This window comes from Oncorhynchus clarkii, unplaced genomic scaffold (genome assembly GCF_045791955.1).
Source record: "Oncorhynchus clarkii lewisi isolate Uvic-CL-2024 unplaced genomic scaffold, UVic_Ocla_1.0 unplaced_contig_13439_pilon_pilon, whole genome shotgun sequence".
NCBI classification, from domain to species: domain Eukaryota; kingdom Metazoa; phylum Chordata; class Actinopteri; order Salmoniformes; family Salmonidae; genus Oncorhynchus; species Oncorhynchus clarkii.
The window spans coordinates 1-19212 of record NW_027258794.1 but is presented as its reverse complement, the minus strand read 5'-3'; the positions used below and the strand labels follow the sequence as shown (position 1 = coordinate 19212).

General features: G+C 42.8%; 2 protein-coding genes across 2 annotated transcripts; both read right to left on the bottom strand.

Moving 5' to 3' along the window:
• Positions 1 to 526: 526 nt before the first annotated feature.
• LOC139398564 (inward rectifier potassium channel 2-like) lies at positions 527 to 8073 on the bottom strand. Its single transcript, XM_071144497.1, has 2 exons — positions 7899 to 8073; positions 527 to 2586 (listed from the first exon to the last, which is right to left on the bottom strand). The coding sequence occupies exon 2, from the start codon at positions 2297 to 2299 to the stop codon at positions 920 to 922; it is 1380 nt and encodes a 459-aa protein (XP_071000598.1). The 5' UTR covers positions 2300 to 2586; positions 7899 to 8073; the 3' UTR covers positions 527 to 919.
• Positions 8074 to 8933: 860 nt separating this feature from the next.
• LOC139398565 (inward rectifier potassium channel 16-like) lies at positions 8934 to 10107 on the bottom strand. The gene has a single exon (XM_071144499.1). The coding sequence runs from the start codon at positions 10105 to 10107 to the stop codon at positions 8956 to 8958; it is 1152 nt and encodes a 383-aa protein (XP_071000600.1). The 3' UTR covers positions 8934 to 8955.
• Positions 10108 to 19212: the final 9105 nt, after the last annotated feature.

Genomic DNA, 19212 nt, shown 5'->3' with positions numbered 1-19212 from the left:
CAGTAATGTCTGCAAAAACACTATAGTAAATACTACAGTATACTACAGTAATGTCTGCAGAAATACTATAGTAAATACTACAGTATACTAGAGTAATGTCTGCAAAACACTACAGTAAAAACTACAGTATACTACAGTAATGTCTGCAAAAACACTATAGTAAATACTACAGGAATGTCTGCAAAAACCCTATAGTAAATACTACAGCATAATACAGTAATGTCTAGAAAAACGCTACAGTAAATACTACAGTATACTAGAGTAATGTCTGCAAAAACACTACAGAAAATACTACAGTATACTACAGACAGATCCACAAAAACACTACAGTAAATACTATAGTATATAAATATAGTAATACTTCTAAAGTATAGGTATATATAATTTTTTCATGTGGAGTGTCTCAATGTGACAACTTTCCAATGTTCTCTTGCAACTTTCAAAGGCTCACGCACGCACGCACGCACGCACGCACGCACGCACGCACGCACGCACGCACGCACGCACGCACGCACGCACGCACACACACACACACACACACACACACACACACACACACACACACACACACACACACACACACACACACACACACACACACACACACACTGTATAAAATGCTACCTAACCCGTCTCATTCCTATAGTGCCACGGGCCAGAAGAGCCATCAACTCCTCTCAGTCAATCTACCATCGCTTCCCACCAGATGAGGGACTTGTGTAAAGAGAATAAATAATATTGCATCATTTTCTCTGGTCTGTTAATTCTGTATTCGCTTGTGCCTGAGTGTCTTCCTCAGAAAATGACACTCACCTCACAGTCAAGCCATCCTGCAGTAGTACAGACAGACGTTAGGAGCAAAGGTCAAACCTATCATAATAGTATTTCATGTAGTATTTCCCCCCTAACATCTCTGCAGTCATATTTCTGATTCTCGTCTTAGAGGCCTTGCTTCTGAAGGCATCGTCAGACTCCTGGTATCCTGATTGTGTTCAGAATGTACAGAGACTGTGTCTGTGTTTGTCTCCTCCAGTGTTGCGTTCTCAATGCCGTTCTCAATAGCACCCTGATCCTCCATTTTTACCTCCTCCTTCTCCTCCCCATCCTCCTCTTTCTCCTCGTCAAACGTCTCCTCCATCTCCACTTTTTCAAGGGCCACCTCGTTCTCGTAACAGAAGGAGTTGGAGCAAGAGACCAGAGACTTCTTCTCGGCCAGGTCCCTGGCACTACACTGGGGCGTGCTGCTCACCTCGTAGGTTTTCTCAAAGCGCGAGTAGTCCACCTTGTAGTAGTTATTCTCCTCGAACAGGACTGGCTCGAAGCGGTGGCCCCAGAGAACCTCGCTGGCCACGTAGGAGCTGCGGCACTGGGTGGTCATGGCCGTGGCTTCCACCATACCTTCCAGGATCACCACCATCTCAAACTGGGACGTTTCCAGCTCCTGTTTGCTCATCTCATACAAGGGGCTGTCCTCGTCGATCTCATGGACAATGGTGATGGGCGACACCAGGAAAACGCGGTCGACGCCGCTGTCGAAGCCCACGTCGATGTCCATCTGGTCCAGGGGGATATACTCGCCTTCGGCCGTGGTTCGCGACCTGAGGAGGTGGGCGCGCACGTGGGCCTCCACCAGGTGGCTCTTGCGCAGGTTCCCCACGCGCCACATCAGGCACAGCTTGCTGTCCCGCATGGCCACCGTAGCATAGTGGCTGAAGATCAGCGTCTCGTTCCTCTTCTTGGGCTTGGCCATCTTAGCCATGACGGCGCCAATGATGAAGGCGTCGATGATGCAGCCGAAGATGCTCTGGAAGACCACCATGAAGACGGCCACGGGACACTCCTCGGTGACGTAGCGGTAGCCGTAGCCAATGGTGGTCTGTGTCTCCACGGAGAAGAGGAAGGCGGCAGTGAAGCTGTTGACGTTAGACACGCACATCTGCGTCTCGTTCTCCAGGTCGCCGTAGGAGAGCGCTACCAGCCAGAAGACAAAGCCGAAGAAGAGCCAGGAGAGGAGGAAGGACAGGCAGAAGATGATCAACATCCAGCGCCAGCGGATGTCCACACAGGTGGTGAACAGGTCGGCAAGGTAACGCTGGCCCTTCTCGCTCATGTTGATGAACTGCACGTTGCAGTGGCCGTCCTTCTGGACGAAGCGGCTCACAGCCGGCTGCTGCGCCACGTGAACCTTGGCCACCGTGCCGTTGGCGTAGCCGTTGGGCACGGCAGCGATGGCGGCCAGCTTCATGCCGTCTTCCTCGGAGGAGACAATGCTGTAGCGGTGGCTTCGCACGCTCCCCATGGCTTCCCCCTGGGAGGAGGAGCAGCTGGGCCCAACCGCTGCTTCTGCTCTGGAAAACAGTCTGAGTTTTTGGTAGAAGCGTTGGAGAAACAGTTTTGAACGCTCGCGGGGACCCACTAAGAGAGGAAATGTGGAGTTTAGGACTTTTGGGTCCTAGGGAGTCGGATGGGGAAAAGCTGCCCCTGCTGCTGTTGCACCTGGGCTTCTCCAGAGGAGAGCCGTGCTGGCGAGGGGCCTGCTCAGTCCTCCTCTCTTATGGGTGTCTCGGACCTCATCAGTGAAGTGGGCTGTGGAAAGGACAAGCAAAAAGAAAAGTCTGGGTTAAGACTAATCGGTGGAACCACAAGGAAAGATCAGCGGCGTTCAACCTGTTGTCTAAATGATGCATTCAACACTCAAATGTGCCAGCGCCACAACCTGACCATTCACACGGAAGTAAATACATTCTACTGTACATTTTAGAATATTTAAGTAAATGTTGGGCTCTGGGATTGTAAACATGACAGACATGTATTATTCCAGTTCTGTGTCAGCTGACAAGATAACAGATCCTCTCAGCTCTGCTTAGTGCTGGTATTAATTAGGCTAGACCAGCCAATTGAAAGTCACATTACAGATCAGGTTCATGTTAATCAAACAAGTCATTGGAGCACAAAGGAACCACTACAGTGCCTTGCGAAAGTATTCGGCCCCCTTGAACTTTGCGACCTTTTGCCACATTTCAGGCTTCAAACATCAAGATATAAAACTGATTTTTTTTGTGAAGAATCAACAACAAGTGGGACACAATCATGAAGTGGAACGACATTTATTGGATATTTCAAACTTTTTTAACAAATCAAAAACTGAAAAATTGGGCATGCAAAATTATTCAGCCCCCTTAAGTTAATACTTTGTAGCGCCACCTTTTGCTGCGATTACAGTTGTAAGTCGCTTGGGGTATGTCTCTATCAGTTTTGCACATCGAGAGACTGCATTTTTTTCCCATTCCTCCTTGCAAAACAGCTCGAGCTCAGTGAGGTTGGATGGAGAGAATTTGTGAACAGCAGTTTTCAGTTCTTTCCACAGATTCTCGATTGGATTCAGGTCTGGACTTTGACTTGGCCATTCTAACACCTGGATATGTTTATTTTTGAACCATTCCATTGTAGATTTTGCTTTATGTTTTGGATCATTGTCTTGTTGGAAGACAAATCTCCGTCCCAGTCTCAGGTCTTTTGCAGACTCCATCAGGTTTTCTTCCAGAATGGTCCTGTATTTGGCTCCATCCATCTTCCCATCAATTTTAACCATCTTCCCTGTCCCTGCTGAAGAAAAGCAGGCCCAAACCATGATGCTGCCACCACCATGTTTGACAGTGGGGATGGTGTGTTCAGGGTGTTGCTTTTACGCCAAACATAACGTTTTGCATTGTTGCCAAAAAGTTCAATTTTGGTTTCATCTGACCAGAGCACCTTCATCCACATGTTTGATGTGTCTCCCAGGTGGATTGTGGCAAACTTTAAACGACACTTTTTATGGATATCTTTAAGAAATGGCTTTCTTCTTGCCACTCTTCCATAAAGGCCAGATTTGTGCAATATACGACTGATTGTTGTCCTATGGACAGAGTCTCCCACCTCAGCTGTAGATCTCTGCAGTTCATCCAGAGTGATCATGGGCCTCTTGGCTGCATCTCTGATCAGTCTTCTCCTTGTATGAGCTGAAAGTTTAGAGGGACGGCCAGGTCTTGGTAGATTTGCAGTGGTCTGATACTCCTTCCATTTCAATATTATCGCTTGCACAGTGCTCGTTGGGATGTTTAAAGCTTGGGAAATCTTTTTGTATCCAAATCCGGCTTTAAACTTCTTCACAACAGTATCTCGGACCTGCCTGGTGTGTTCCTTGTTCTTCATGATGCTCTCTGCGCTTTTAACGGACCTCTGAGACTATCACAGTGCAGGTGCATTTATAGGGAGACTTGATTACACACAGGTGGACTGTATTTATCATCATTAGTCATTTAGGTCAACATTGGATCATTCAGAGATCCTCACTGAACTTCTGGAGAGAGTTTCCTGCACTGAAAGTAAAGGGTCTGAATAATTTTGCACGCCCAATTTTTCAGTTTTTGATTTGTTAAAAAAGTTTGAAATATCCAATAAATGTCGTTCCACTTCATGATTGTGTCCCACTTGTTGTTGATTCTTCACAAAAAAATACAGTTTTATATCTTTATGTTTGAAGCCTGAAATGTGGCAAAAGGTCGCAAAGTTCAAGGGGGCCGAATACTTTTGCAAGGCACTGTATGTGTATCCATCATATGAGGTTGGTGGCACCTGAATTGGGGAGGACGGGCTCATGGCAATGACTGGAGCTGAATCGGTGGAATGGTATCAAATACATCAAACACATGGTTTCCATGGTTTCCATGTGTTTGATGCCATTCCATTCGCTCCGTTTCTGACATTATTATAAGCCGTTCTCCTGTGGTGTCCATGTATGTGGGTTTCTGCAAAAAAGATCAGTGATCATACCTTTTCCCAATATCTTTTTACTTGATATTTTTCCCCCAATTGTTTATTTACATAGTGCTAATGTCCAATGCTTGTCCCCCACTGTAACAGTTAAGTAGACATATTTTAGTCCATATTTTCTGTGGGATCTTTCAATGATCTACTAGGGGATAGAATAACACCTGTTCAGTTTCTTCTTCTACTCTTAACTCAACAACTTCTACAACGTAATCATGTAATCAGGTTTAAAGGGCCAGCCTGTAAACGAGCTCCATACAGGATGGTCTCTTTTAAAGCAACAATAACCTTGCAATGCATGCAACAGAGCAACAAGGACAACTGAACTAGAAAACCCAGTAACTATCGACTGCATCTGTGTGGCCTGAGAGAGCCATTAGAATGCACCACAGGGTATGAATTATTGTCTGCCGGCTTACTTCCACCCTAATGCCAAAACAACTAACAGTGATGTGAACCACTGTCACAGAGAGAAGGTCAAGATGTCATTTGGATGAAGTCCCGTGTGAGAGGCAGTCGGTTGCACACTATGGTTATTTTGGTTGGCCCTTGCGGGTTGAAAAGACACATTTGTGTCTCGTTATGAAGTGTGATCTGCCTTGTCCAATGAAACATATTGGATAGTGAATACGTGTCCACACTCTCAAATTCCCTTGGTGTAAACGCTTGGTATTTAGAGTAGGCTGTTACCAATTGATGTACACTAAGTCGGCCTTTTGATTGTAAAAGATAAAAGCTCTAAAGTAGAAGAAATCAGCGTGTATCATTTAATTCATTTTATTATCCCTTGAAAATATTGCACTCTTCACTGAATGTGACTTTGAAAACGCACAGAGGTGCGTTCAAGACAACAGGGAACTCTGGGAGAAAAACAAGCATCCAACTTGGAATTCCAAGTCGGGAAACTCAGGCATCTTTCTAGAACTCTGACTTTCCAACATGAAGATCACTGACATCATGATTTTTTTCCCAGAGTTCCCAGTTGTCTTGAAAGCTCCATCTCATCCAAGTCCCTCATCTCTGTTTTACTCATCCAGTGATGTCACTGTCAGGTTGACTAGGAATAGAAACTAGTGTTGATTTGCATGATGCATTATTGGGGAGTTTGGGACTTAATTTGTTCTAACTCCTGGGGAGCTATGCATATATACTGTTCCCCCCGGAGACTGGGGTTTAGTCCCCAACTCCACCTCCCAAACTATCCCTCCCACCTTTCTGCATCCCCTTTTAATTCCATATACAATACTCTCTTTCAACAACAAAAATGTAATTCAACAAGTATTTATTTTAAATGGACAAAGTCCTACTTAAAATGTAATGTATCATGATGAATCCATCATGTTTGTGGTGAACACACAAGACAGCTGAACTCTTGAGATACCACTAGATCAGTGAAACACCTGGAATAAAACTACAACATGAAAGAACTTGGATCTATTTTGACATCTGCACTTCATGAGGTTATCGGTGAATATTTCATGTAGCGACGTATGACCCATAGGTCAGGCCTACTATCCTGAGAGAGATGGAGGCTGGTTCACTGTGAATGAGCTTCCTATGGGACGTCCTAATCTTCTCCAGCTAACTAACTACACCACCACACATTACAATTAACAGGCCAAATCAGACCGCAACCACCTCATAATCACTATGCTTCCTTGCTATCTAACAAGTCCTTTGGCCCCACTGACCATCTACCAATACCTGCGTTGTATCACAACACCACTAAATACATTCAAGGCTAAAACAAGCGTAATGATGAAAGGATAAACCAATGGAACGATATCCTGTATACACACTGACATAATATGACAGACCAAGAACATGAACATCAGACACCGGCAGAGACGCTGGCTAGAGTATCAAACTGATACTGTCTACCGAGTCCAGAAAGTCAGGGACAACAAATAAGACTGGGCTGGAAATCAACAAACAGCACGCCTCAGTTACACCCAATCTGTTTCCTGAAATGAAATCTGTCATTGTGAAGTCCATTCATTAGATTCCACATCAACCCTTATCTAACCAGGTCATCAGAGTGTGACTGTATGCACTGGGCTTAGCTGCACCACACAGACTGCAACTGTTTATTTTGTCTGCGTGCAATTAGGACCAGCTGAGACAGGTGGAAACTGGTTGCATAAACCTGCTCCTTTAAAAAATATATATTATTGCAAAGAATAGATCAATAATTTCTATCCAATATTCAGCAGCACTGCAGCACCATTCATTATGGAATGACCTGTTACTATGGGATGTCAGGGTTGACAGTTGGCTTTAATTCATTGTTTTGAATCAGGGTTGTCAGATTTAACATTATGATTGAGAGAAATATTTTTCCTAGTCTAACTTTAAATTCGAATCTTAATCAAATAAGTGTAGCCTAATATATTTAGGTAGGCTAGGCCGACTGTCATAATTCATGCATAGGTCTATAACCGCCAATTGAATAATCAAATACAGAAACACACTATAAGAAACAGTGATGAATAAACACTGTTCAATGAATTATATATATGTATTTATTTATTTTCTGAAGCAATGGGTGTAGGCTACTGGGCATAATCATATCAACCTGGGCTGACCTACAGGCTCCTTTTTTCTCTGCGTGACAGGTGGAAAGGCAGAAAGTAACGGTTTATGTTTCGTTGTCAAGTCAAAACACTTTCCAACTGATAAGGGAGCATTACCTCGGCTATTCATTGGATATGAGTAGCTTAAATTAAACATGCTTGAATCTCGCTGACGCATCGATACCCACACAATTAGTAGCCTATAACCCACAGAATACTTCATTAACTCCCTAACTCTCTGAAGTATATCGAAAAAAGTGCTTGTTGAACACTATACATATGAGACAGCCTCATCAAAGACAGTAAAACTGAAATAAATAACAATATTTTTGCATGAACACTGTCTGGGCCTCTTTGGTTATATTTTAGATGATCACTCTTTGTAGAAATAAAGTAGGGTATGTCCGGTTCAATTTGTAGGCTAACATTATACAGAAGACTCGTTATTCACGGTTGAACAGTTATTCCCACGTAGACTACACCGTTAGAACGAAGTAACGGGACATTGTTTACCTGTTGATCTTTCGAGAGCAAATCAGCGGTAATTTATTCTAATACATCCCATGCATCCAGGTAGGTTTTTGCGTTAATATCCATATTTGGGTTCCACCGTTCATATTTGATATCCGGATAGACATCGTAATTACTGCCATCAACCTCTTCAGCTGAAGAAGATACTTTGCTTTGCACGGGCGGACTTTGAAAACACATGTGCCTATCCCCCGCCCTGTCGTTGTAGTCGACCAATAGAAAGCTACAGCGCTTGTTTGGACTCCAGCATCAAATAGTTCATCATGTTCAAAGCCCATGCGCGCACACGATAATAATAATAATAGACTGATAAAAGGGCTATTAAAAATAATACTACAATTTTGTTATAATAATATACATTATTTAAAAAATATATACTTTATTTTAATCAACCTTACACTAAGTAATCCGTTTATTAGGTCATCTCATTTACTTTGAGTATAGTTGTCTACAGTACAGCACGCACGCACACACACACTGAACACAAGGTGGTGATATAGAGGTACTGGCGCAGTCGTCAGTGATGACTAACAGCTCTGTGATTTAACCCCAGTGTAGAATGTGATGCAGGTTGAATTAAACACATGGTTTACAATGGAACTGTAAATATATTGCATATGACTTCACTACAATGCACAATAATCAATCTTCATCTTTTTGACTTTTCACTAAAGGTATTTTTGTATTTGAATAAAACTTTACGACCAACACATCAGGAAAAAAAGTATATTCATTTTAGATTTGGTGCAGTCTGTCCATCACAACAAAGACATTCCAATGAGGACGACCTTTTGGACGTCAGATGTGACTTCAACAACGTACGCTTTGTTTATTTATTTAACAACAGTTCAATTATTACATTCATAAAGGATATAACAAAGGAGTATAAAATATGATATAAAATAGTTATTTACAATGAAACTACCCTATTACACTTACTCAAGTCCTTTCCTGAAGTCCTGTGTGATAATGTACTATATAACGATAATGTAACAATGTAGTTATCTGTCTCTGCTGTTTTGGGATTATCACAGCGTCATCAGAGCCACGCCTCCTGAACCACCTCCTCACTGACATCAGCCAAGGACCTCCGGAATTTCCTGCTCGATCTCACAAACGGCTGCTGCGATTGGACGATAGACTCCGTGGTCGGCGGTCTCCCCCTGTCACCCTCCTGGGCGCTGACCATGGGTGTCTGCACCCAGGTGGTCTGATGAAACAGGGCATAGTCTACCTTGTAGTGCCTCCTCCCCACCTGCACCATGTCCTGGAAGCGCTGGCCCCAGCGGATGTCTGCTGGGGTGTAAGACGTGCGTGTCTGGTGCAGGATGCCTGTGGAGTCACCGGTGTAGGTGAAGGACACTACCAGGTCAAAGTCCTCCTCTGTCAGGCTGTCCGGTCCCAGGCTGTAGAGGGGGCTCCCAGGCTCCAGCTTGTGAACGATGCTGGCCGGGGTGGCCAGGATGAGGTGTCTACTCTGGATGTCTAGGTCCTGGTAGGTCACGGAGATCATCCCAGAGGGGTGCTTCGTGGGGCGGACCAGCTGCGCCCGGGCGGTGCCTTCCAGGATGTGGTTCCTGCGGAAGTCGGCGATACGCCACACAAGGCACAGGGCGCCGTTGCGCGCGTTGATCACGGCGGAGCTGCTGAAGCCCACTGTCTGCGCCCTCTTGCTCGCGCACGCCATTTTGGCCACGGTGATGCCGATGACGACTGTGTCGATGAAGCAACTCATCAGGGCCTGGATAGTCACCACCACGATGGCCACCATGCAGTTCTCCGTCATCACCCGGAAGCCGTAGCCGATAGTCGCCTGGGTCGACATGGAGTACAGGAAGGCGGAAGTGAAACTGCGGACGTTCGCCACACACGGAGCCGTGTCATGGTCCTCCAGGTCTTTGTGGACGTAGGCGATCAGGAAGTAGAGGACGCTGAAGAAGAGCCAGGAGAGGATGTAGGAGAGGCAGAAGATGAGGAGCATGACCCTCCAGCGGAGCTCCACCAGCGTGGTGAAGATGTCGGCCAGGAAGAAGCTCCACTGGCCCGGGGACTGGTGGAACACCACGGGGCAGCTACCGTCCTTCAGCATGTAGCGCAGCTTCTTCTCCCCCTCCCCCCGGCCAAGATCTCCTCTGCCCATGGTGTGTGTCGTGATGTGTTGGGTATCAATGATACACTGCTGCTGGTCCATGCCTGGACTTATTTTAACAAGGGCTCTTGTGCCGTGCCTCCCCCTGAAAAATATATATATTTGTGAGGTTAGTGTGATTAGCTAAACAGAAAATAATATATGCTGTACACAGTCCTATAGGTAGAAGTACACGTAAAGTAAAGCGCTTTTATTAGGTCTAGTTTAGTCTCTTTTTACAAGGGTTTAGGTTAGGAAAGGATGTTATTGGTGAGAGACCATCTCCATTACAAGCCAGCTTAATGTCATCAGGTTGCTCTGTGTTTGTTGAAGAGAAGCCTCCATGTTTGAGGAAACAGGCTAGGTCACACCTTGCCTGAGGCTATCAGCACCTGAATGACCGTGACAATGTCATGCCCATGCTGTGAAAACACATTATCTTGTTGGCTGATTATTTACGAGAACTGTGATTTGCTAGGGGGAACACAGTAAAAAGCTGTGCGATTACATTTAATGATAGTCCAAATTATATCCACATTCATTCATTTCAATAAATATTTTCCATAATTTTACAGAAATGAAGACAGGATGAGTCAAAATGAAAGGCAAAATCAGATGTCAAATTAACATGCCTTTGTGAAACTTCATGTGCAATATGATTGCTGTAACCAAGACAGCCAAAAGGAGAGAGACTTCTGGGTTTTCCCTTCCTTTGTGTTTGCTTCACTAGTCGTCCAGAAAGTTCCATTAATTTGTCCTAACATGCTATACAACCATAACACATGCATTGCCTATTCCCATTGGCAACAAAAGTTTAACGTCATGTTTAACGTCAAAGTTGTACTTTCCTTCATTGCAGGTTTCTCTAGATGGCCTACTTTGAAAAACTGGAGCCTTCTTCATTGTGCCCTCAAACTTGATCTAGTGACTCTCAATGTAAACATTGAAGAGTTTTCTGGAGAAAAAAACAAGCCTTATACAACCTTTCCTTGTTTAGTTTCACCATGCCAGCTTACTGACCTAGTACGGATTCTGTTATACCTCACAGATCAACAGTAACCAAGGAAATAGACCTTAAATCCCTCACCTAGTCCAAGTATTGATCCTTTCACCCTTTGATCTATATCTGGGCATTATCAGAACACATCTATAAAGATTCAACTAGGATTTAGGCTGGGTGGGACCTTCGATCTATATCTGGGCATTATCAGAACACATCTATAAAGATTCAACTAGGATTTAGGCTGGGTGGGACCTTCAATCTATATCTGGGCATTATCAGAACACATCTATAAAGATTCAACTAGGATTTAGGCTGGGTGGGACCTTCGATCTATATCTGGGCCTTATCAGAACACATCTATAAAGATTCAACTAGGATTTAGGCTGGGTGGGACCTTCGATCTATATCTGGGCCTTATCAGAACACATCTATAAAGATTCAACTAGGATTTAGGCTGGGTGGGACCTTCGATCTATATCTGGGCATTATCAGAACACATCTATAAAGATTCAACTAGGATTTAGGCTGGGTGGGACCTTCGATCTATATCTGGGCATTATCAGAACACATCTATAAAGATTCAACTAGGATTTAGGCTGGGTGGGACCTTCGATCTATATCTGGGCATTATCAGAACACATCTATAAAGATTCAACTAGGATTTAGGCTGGGTGGGACCTTCGATCTATATCTGGGCATTATCAGAACACATCTATAAAGATTCAACTAGGATTTAGGCTGGGTGGGACCTTCGATCTATATCTGGGCATTATCAGAACACATCTATAAAGATTCAACTAGGATTTAGGCTGGGTGGGACCTTCGATCTATATCTGGGCATTATCAGAACACATCTATAAAGATTCAACTAGGATTTAGGCTGGGTGGGACCTTCGATCTATATCTGGGCCTTATCAGAACACATCTATAAAGATTCAACTAGGATTTAGGCTGGGTGGGGAAAGAGATCATCATTTTTTCTTACCAGGAAAGGACCTCATTTTAATCAGACAGACTTGGCCTGTCTGATTAAAATGTTTTACCCTGCTCTGCCCCAGAACAATGGAAAACAGAGGACAATGTGCATGTCTATTTAAAACACTGCTACAATTTAAGATTACTTTAGGTGGATGACACACTGAACTGAGAATTTCACTAAAACCTGTGTTTCTGTGTCAAGCATCATTATAATTTTTACTTTGTAGATTTTTTTTGTTTTTACTTACTACATTTTTTTTACTTACAAGTTACAACTTCAAAACAGCTAACTACGCCTTTCGTTAATTACTCAGCACTTATTCCTTTCTTCACACCTACAGTGTGTTCATCAGACTTTAAATGATTGAGCTAACCTGGTGACTATATTAATGATTAGTCAGCTAACCGGTGCCATTATATCGCAATCAAGGTGCCAATTCATAAAGCAACTGAATATTTAAACACTCAGTCTAGAGTCCGTTCCAACTTCTCTTTCCCTGCATTGAGAATAATTCTATTGGGTCATTAACTGTAACCCTGAGCTTTGTGTAGTTATTAAGCTCTTTTGACTTTGGGGATAAATTATTATCCTGCATTTACCACGAATAGCATTCTCCTCTAAATGTTTCCATAAAAGTCCATCTTTACAGGGATACAACTAGATTCTGGCAAGTAGGTTGTTTTTCTACGTACCCAGGGTCAGATGAACTCGTGGATACCATATTAATGTCTCTGCGTGCACTATGACGTCTCTAGCGTACGCTACCATCCCTGCAGACTTCTGGTCATTGCGCTAACGCTAGCTAGCATTGGCTCGCCAAACTACCTCTAACTTTCTTAATGCTGCACGCACAGACATAAAAATGGTATCCACCAGTTCATCTGACACTGGGTACGTAGAAATGCGGTTTACTCGAAGGCCTTACGTTCTCCAATAACAGTATACCCTTTTATTGCAGCATTTTTGGTTTTCTTGACAGCACAAACAATCTCACCAAACAAAATCCCACTAATGCATACAATGACATGTTAAAAGGGATATTTACCCAAATTACAAAATTACATACTGGTATCCTTACCCAGTAAAAAATGCTAATATCAAGACAATTTACTTGATTTGTGCCACAAAAGCTAAGAAGTTAGCATTTGTAAATAGTGGTAAACAAAAGCAACAGATTGATTGCTGTCATACTTTGTCCATAGACTGTTTACAGCAAGTGTCAAACTCAATTCACGATTGTCTGTGGGGTTTCCCTTGTACTTGATTGATGAATTAAGGTCACTGATGAGTAAGGAACTCCCCTCACCTGGTTGTTTAGGTTTAAATTGAAAGGAAAAAACACCCCTGGTTTACAGGGTAAGGAAACCAATATGTCATTTTTTTATTTGGCTGAACTATCTCTTTTTTTATTTTTTATTTCACCTTTTATTTAACCAGGTAGGACAGTTGAGAACACCTTTATTTAACCAGGTAGGACAGTTGAGAACACCTTTATTTAACCAGGTAGGACAGTTGAGAACACCTTTATTTAACCAGGTAGGACAGTTGAGAACAAGTTCTCATTTACAACTGTGACCTGGCCAAGATAAAGCAAAGCAGTGTGACACAAACAACAATAAACATGGAATAAACAAACATACAGTCAATAATACAATAGAGAAAAAAAGTATGTATACAGCATGTGCAAATTATGTAAGATAAGGGAGGTAAAGGCAATACATAGGCCATAGTGGCGAAATAATTACAATTTAGCAATTTAACACTGGAGTGATAGATGTGCAGAAGATGATGTGCAAGTAGAGATACCGGGGTGCAAAGGAGCAAATAAATAACAGTATGGGGATGAGGTAGTTGGATGGGCTCTTTACAGATGGGCTATGTACAGGTGCAGTGATCTGTGAGCTGCTCTGACAGCTGGTGCTTAAATTTAGTGAGGGAGATATGGGTCTCCAGCTTCAGTGATTTTTGCAATTCGTTCCAGTCATTGGCAGCAGAGAAATGGAAGGAAAGGCAGCCAAAGGAGGAATTGGCTTTGGGGGCGACCAGTGAAATATACCTGCTGGAGCGCTTGCTACGGGTGGATGCTGCTATGGTGACCAGTGAGCAGAGATATGACATTTAGTTCTGATTATTGCATATGTACAGCACTCAAAAGTATGACTTGTAAATATTTAAGATAATTGTTGATATTCTAATTGTAGATGTATGACCATGCTTCCATGTCCTTTAATTGCATTATAGTTACAATGCTGTCCTTTATAGGTAGACTCATCGATATGATGGTGATGCAGAAAGTAAACCATTTATTGGGTACATTACCACAACAACTAACAGGGTGACGCATGAGGCTCAACTTCTCTGCTGTTTTGGTCCCGTGGCTACCACCCAGTGGACAGCATGAAGAGAACCCCTGCACATACTGATACTGTGTTTGACTGTGTGAGAGCAAAGTCTACCTTTAAACATATGTAATAAAATATATTTTAAAAAGTGTTTCATCTAGTGGATTTATGACTTTATTGAGTCTGAACACTTATGCTTATCTCTGGTTTATAATCATTAATGGCAGTGATGTAAAGTACTTACATTGCCTTCTGAAATTATTCAGACCTCTTGAATTCTTCCACATTTTGTCACTTTACATAAAATTGTTCCCCCCCTCATCTACACACATAAACACCCCATAATGACAAAGCAAAAACAGGTTTTTAGATTTTTTTTGTGCACATTTTTTACAAATAAAAAACGAGAAATATCACATTTACATAAGTATTCAGAACCTTTACTCAGTACTTTCTGAAGCACCTTTGGCAGAAATTACAGCCTCGAGTCTTCAAGCTTGGCACACCTGTATTTGGGGAGTTTCTCCCATTCTTCTCTGCAGAATCTCTCAACCTCTGTCAGGTTGGATGGGGAGTGTCGCTGCACAGCTATTTTCAGGTCTCTACGGAGATGTTAGATCGGGTTCAAGTCAGGGCTCTGGCTAGGCCACTCAAGAACATTCAGAGACCTGTCCTGAAGCCATTCCTGCGTTGTCTTGGCTGTGTGCTTAGGGTCGTTGTCCTGTTGGAAGGTGAACCGTCACCCCAGTCTGAGGTCCTGAGCGCTCTGGAGCAGGTTTTCATCAAGGATCTCTCTGTACTTTGCTCCGTTCATCTTTCCGTTGATCCTGAATAGTCTCCCAGTCCCTGGTGCTGAAAAACATCCCACAGCATGATGCTGCCACCACCATGCTTCACTGTAGCGATGGTGCCAGGTTACCTCCAGACGTGACGCTTGGCATTTAGGCCAAAGAGGTCAATCTTGGTTTCATCAGACCAGAGAATTTTCCTTTTGGCAAACTCCAAGTGGGCTATCATGTGCCCTTTACTGAGGAGTGGCTTCTGTCTGGCCACTACCATAAAAGCCTGATTGGTGGAGTGCTGTAGAGATGGTTGTCATTCTGGAAGGTTCTCCCGTCTCCACAGAGGAACTCTGGAGCTCTGTCAGAGTGACCATCAGGATCTTGGTCACCTCCCTGACCAAGGCCCTTCTCCCCCGATTGCTCAGTTTGGCCAGGTGTCCAGCTCTAGGAAGAGTCTTGGTGGTTCCAAACTTCTTCCATTTAAGAATGATGGAGGCCACTGTGTTCTTGGGTACCCTTCCCCATATCTGTGCCTCGACACAATCCTGTTTCAGAGCTCTACGAACAATTCCTTCAACCTCATGTCTTGGTTTTTGCTATTTTTTAAAACATTTTTAATTTTTATTTCACCTTTATTTAACCAGGTAGGCTAGTTGAGAACAAGTTCTCATTTACAACTGCGACCTGGCCAAGATAAAACATAGCAGTGTGAACAGACAACAACACAGAGTTACACATGGAGTAAACAATAAACAAGTCAATAACACAGTAGAAAAAGAGTCTATATACATTGTGTGGAAAAGCATGAGGAGGTAGGTGAATAATTACAATTTAGCAGATTAACACTGGAGTGAAATGATCAAATGGTCATGTGCAGGTAGAGATACTGGTGTGCAAAAGAGCAGAAAAGTAAATAAATAAAAACAGTATGGGGATGAGGTAGGTAAATTGGGTGGGCTATTTACCGATGGACTATGTACAGCTGCAGCGATAGGTTAGCTGCTCAGATAGCAGATGTTTAAAGTTGGTGAGGGAGATAAAAGTCTCCAACTTCAGCGATTTTGCAATTCGTTCCAGTCACAGGCAGCAGAGAACTGGAAGGAAAGGCAGCCAAATGAGGTGTTGGCTTTAGGGATGGTCAGTGAGATACACCTGCTGGAGCGCGTGCTACGGGCAGGTGTTGCCATCGTGACCAGTGAACTGAGATAAGGCAGAGCTTTACCTAGCATGGACTTGTAGATGACCTGTAGCCAGTGGGTCTGGCGACGAATATGACATGCACTGTCAACTGTGGGACCTTATATAGACAGGTGTGTACCTTTCCAAATCATGTCCAGTCAGTTGAATTTGCTACAGATGGTCTCCAATCAAGTTGTAGAAACATCTCAAGGATGATCAATGGAAACAGGATGCACCTGAGCTCAATTTCGAGTCTCATAACAAAGGGTCTGAATACTTATGTAAATAAGGTATTTCTGTTTTTTATTTTTATTTCTAAAAACCTGTTTTTGCTTTGTTATTATGGGGCATTGAGTGTAGATTGATGAGAAAAAAAACTATTTAATCAATTTTAGAATAAGGCTGTAACGTAACAAAATGTGGACAAAGTCAAGGGGTCTGAATACTTTCCGAATGTACTGTATGTAAAAATAGTTTAAGGTACTACTCTGTACTTTACTACTTACATTTTTGACAACTTTTAATTTGACGTCATTACATTCCTAAAAAAAATAATACATTTTTACTCCATATATTTTCCCTGACACACAAAAGTACTTGTGCCGTCTAGTTTGCTTAAAGGAAAACTCCAAACAAAAACGATGTTTTGGTATTTCAACATGTTTTGCCTGTCAGCAGTAAAGTTTTCAAGATATGTATCTTTCAAAATACAGAAATCCTCCCGTATGATGCATTTTGCATCAAATGATGCTGCGTTTCACATCACACGATGCATTACACTTTTACTTTTGATACTTAAATATATTTAAATCCAAATACTTTTACTCAAGTAGTATTTTACTGGGTGACTCTCACTTTTACATGAGTCATTTTCCATTACGGTATCTTTCCTTTTACTCAAGTGTGTCAATGGGATACTTTTCCACCACTGATTAATGGCATCACAAAAAAACTATTTTACAGCTCCTGTTTTGCAACTGTGTATTAATTTCCAAGAAATATCACCTTTGGAAAGATCTTCAGGTTCCAATAGCCTACAGTCGTGGCCAAAAGTTTTGAGAATGACACAAATATTAATTTTCACCAAGTCTGCAGCCTCAGTTTGTATGATGGCAATTTGCATATACTCCAGAATGGTATGAAGAGTAATCAGATGAATTGCAATTAATTGCAAAGTCACTCTTTGCCATGCAAATATACTGAATCTCCAAAAAACATTTCCACTGCATTTCAGCCCTGTCACAAAAGGACCAGCTGACATCATGTCAGTGATTCTCTCGTTAAATGAGTGTTGACGAGGACAAGATCACTGTCATGCTGATTGAGTTCGAATAACAGACAGGAAGCTTCAAAAGGAGGGTGGTGCTTGGAATCATTGTTCTTCCTCTGTCAGCTGTGGTTACCTACATCATCATTGCTTTGCACAAAAAGGGCTTCACAGGCAAGGATATTGCTGCCAGTAAGATTGCACCTAAATCAACCATTTATCGGATCATCAAGGAGAGCGGCTCAATTGTTGTGAAGAAGGCTTCAGAGCACCCAAGAAAGTCCAGCAAGCGCCAGGACCGTCTCCTAAAGTTGATTCAGCTGCGGGATTGGGGCACCACCAGTACAGAGCTCGCTCAGGAATGGCAGCAGGCAGGTGTGAGTGCATCTGCATGCACAGTGAGGCGAAGACCTTTGGAGGATGGCCTGGTGTCAAGAAGGGAGGCAAAGAAGCCTCTTCTCTCCAGGAAAAACATCAGGGACAGACTGATATACTGCAAAAGGTACAGGGATTGGATTGCTGAGGACTGGGGTAAAGCCATTTTCTCTGATGAATCCCCTTTCTGATTGTTTGGGGCTTCCGGAAAAAAGCTTGTCCGTAGCAGACAAGGTGAGTGCTACCATCAGTCCTGTGTCATGCCAACAGTAAAGCATCCTGAGACCATTCATGTGTGGAGTTGCTTCTCAGCCAAGGGAGTGGACTCACTCACAATTTTGCCTAAGAACACAGCCATGAATAAAGAATGGTACCAACACATCCTCCAAAAGCCACTTCTAACAACCATCCAGGAACAGGTTGGTGACGAACAATGCCTTTTCCAGCATGATGTAAGGCAAAAGTTATAACTAAGTGGCTCGGGGAACAAAACATCAATGTTTTGGTCCATGGCCAGGAAACTCCCCAGACCTTAATCCCATTGAGCACTTGTGGTCAGTCCTCAAGAGGCGGGTGGACAAACAAAAACCCACAAATTCTGACAAACTCCAAGCATTGATTATGCAAGAATGGGCTGCCATCAGTCAGGATGTGGCCCAGAAGTTAATTGACAGCATGACAGGGCAGATTGCAGAGGTCTTGAAAAAGAAGGGTCAACACTGCAAATATTGACTCTTTGCATCAACTTCATGTAATTGTCAATAAAAGCCTTTGACACTTATGAAATGCTTGTAATTATACTTCAGTATTCCACAGTACAAAATGTACAACAAAATCTAAAGACACTGAAGCAGCAAACTTTGTGAAAATTAATATTTGTGTCATTCTCAAAACTTTTGGCCACGACTGAATTTCCACACAAAACTTACTGTCCCACTTTATTTGGACAGTCCAGATTTTCCATCTGTAGATGCTCGACAGATGGTCATACTATCAACAAACTCTGTTGATTATCAATTGCTTGCTAAGGTTACGGTTACGGTTAGAATAAGCGTTAAGGTGAGGGTTAAGTTTAGGGTTAGGATAAGGGTTAAGTTTAGGGTTAGGATAAGGGTTAAGTTTAGGGTTAGGATAAGGGTTAAGTTTAGGGTTAGGATAAGGGTTAAGTTTAGGGTTAGGATAAGGGTTCAGGTAAGGGTTAGAGCTAGGGTTAAGTTTAGGGTTAGGATAAGGGTTAAGTT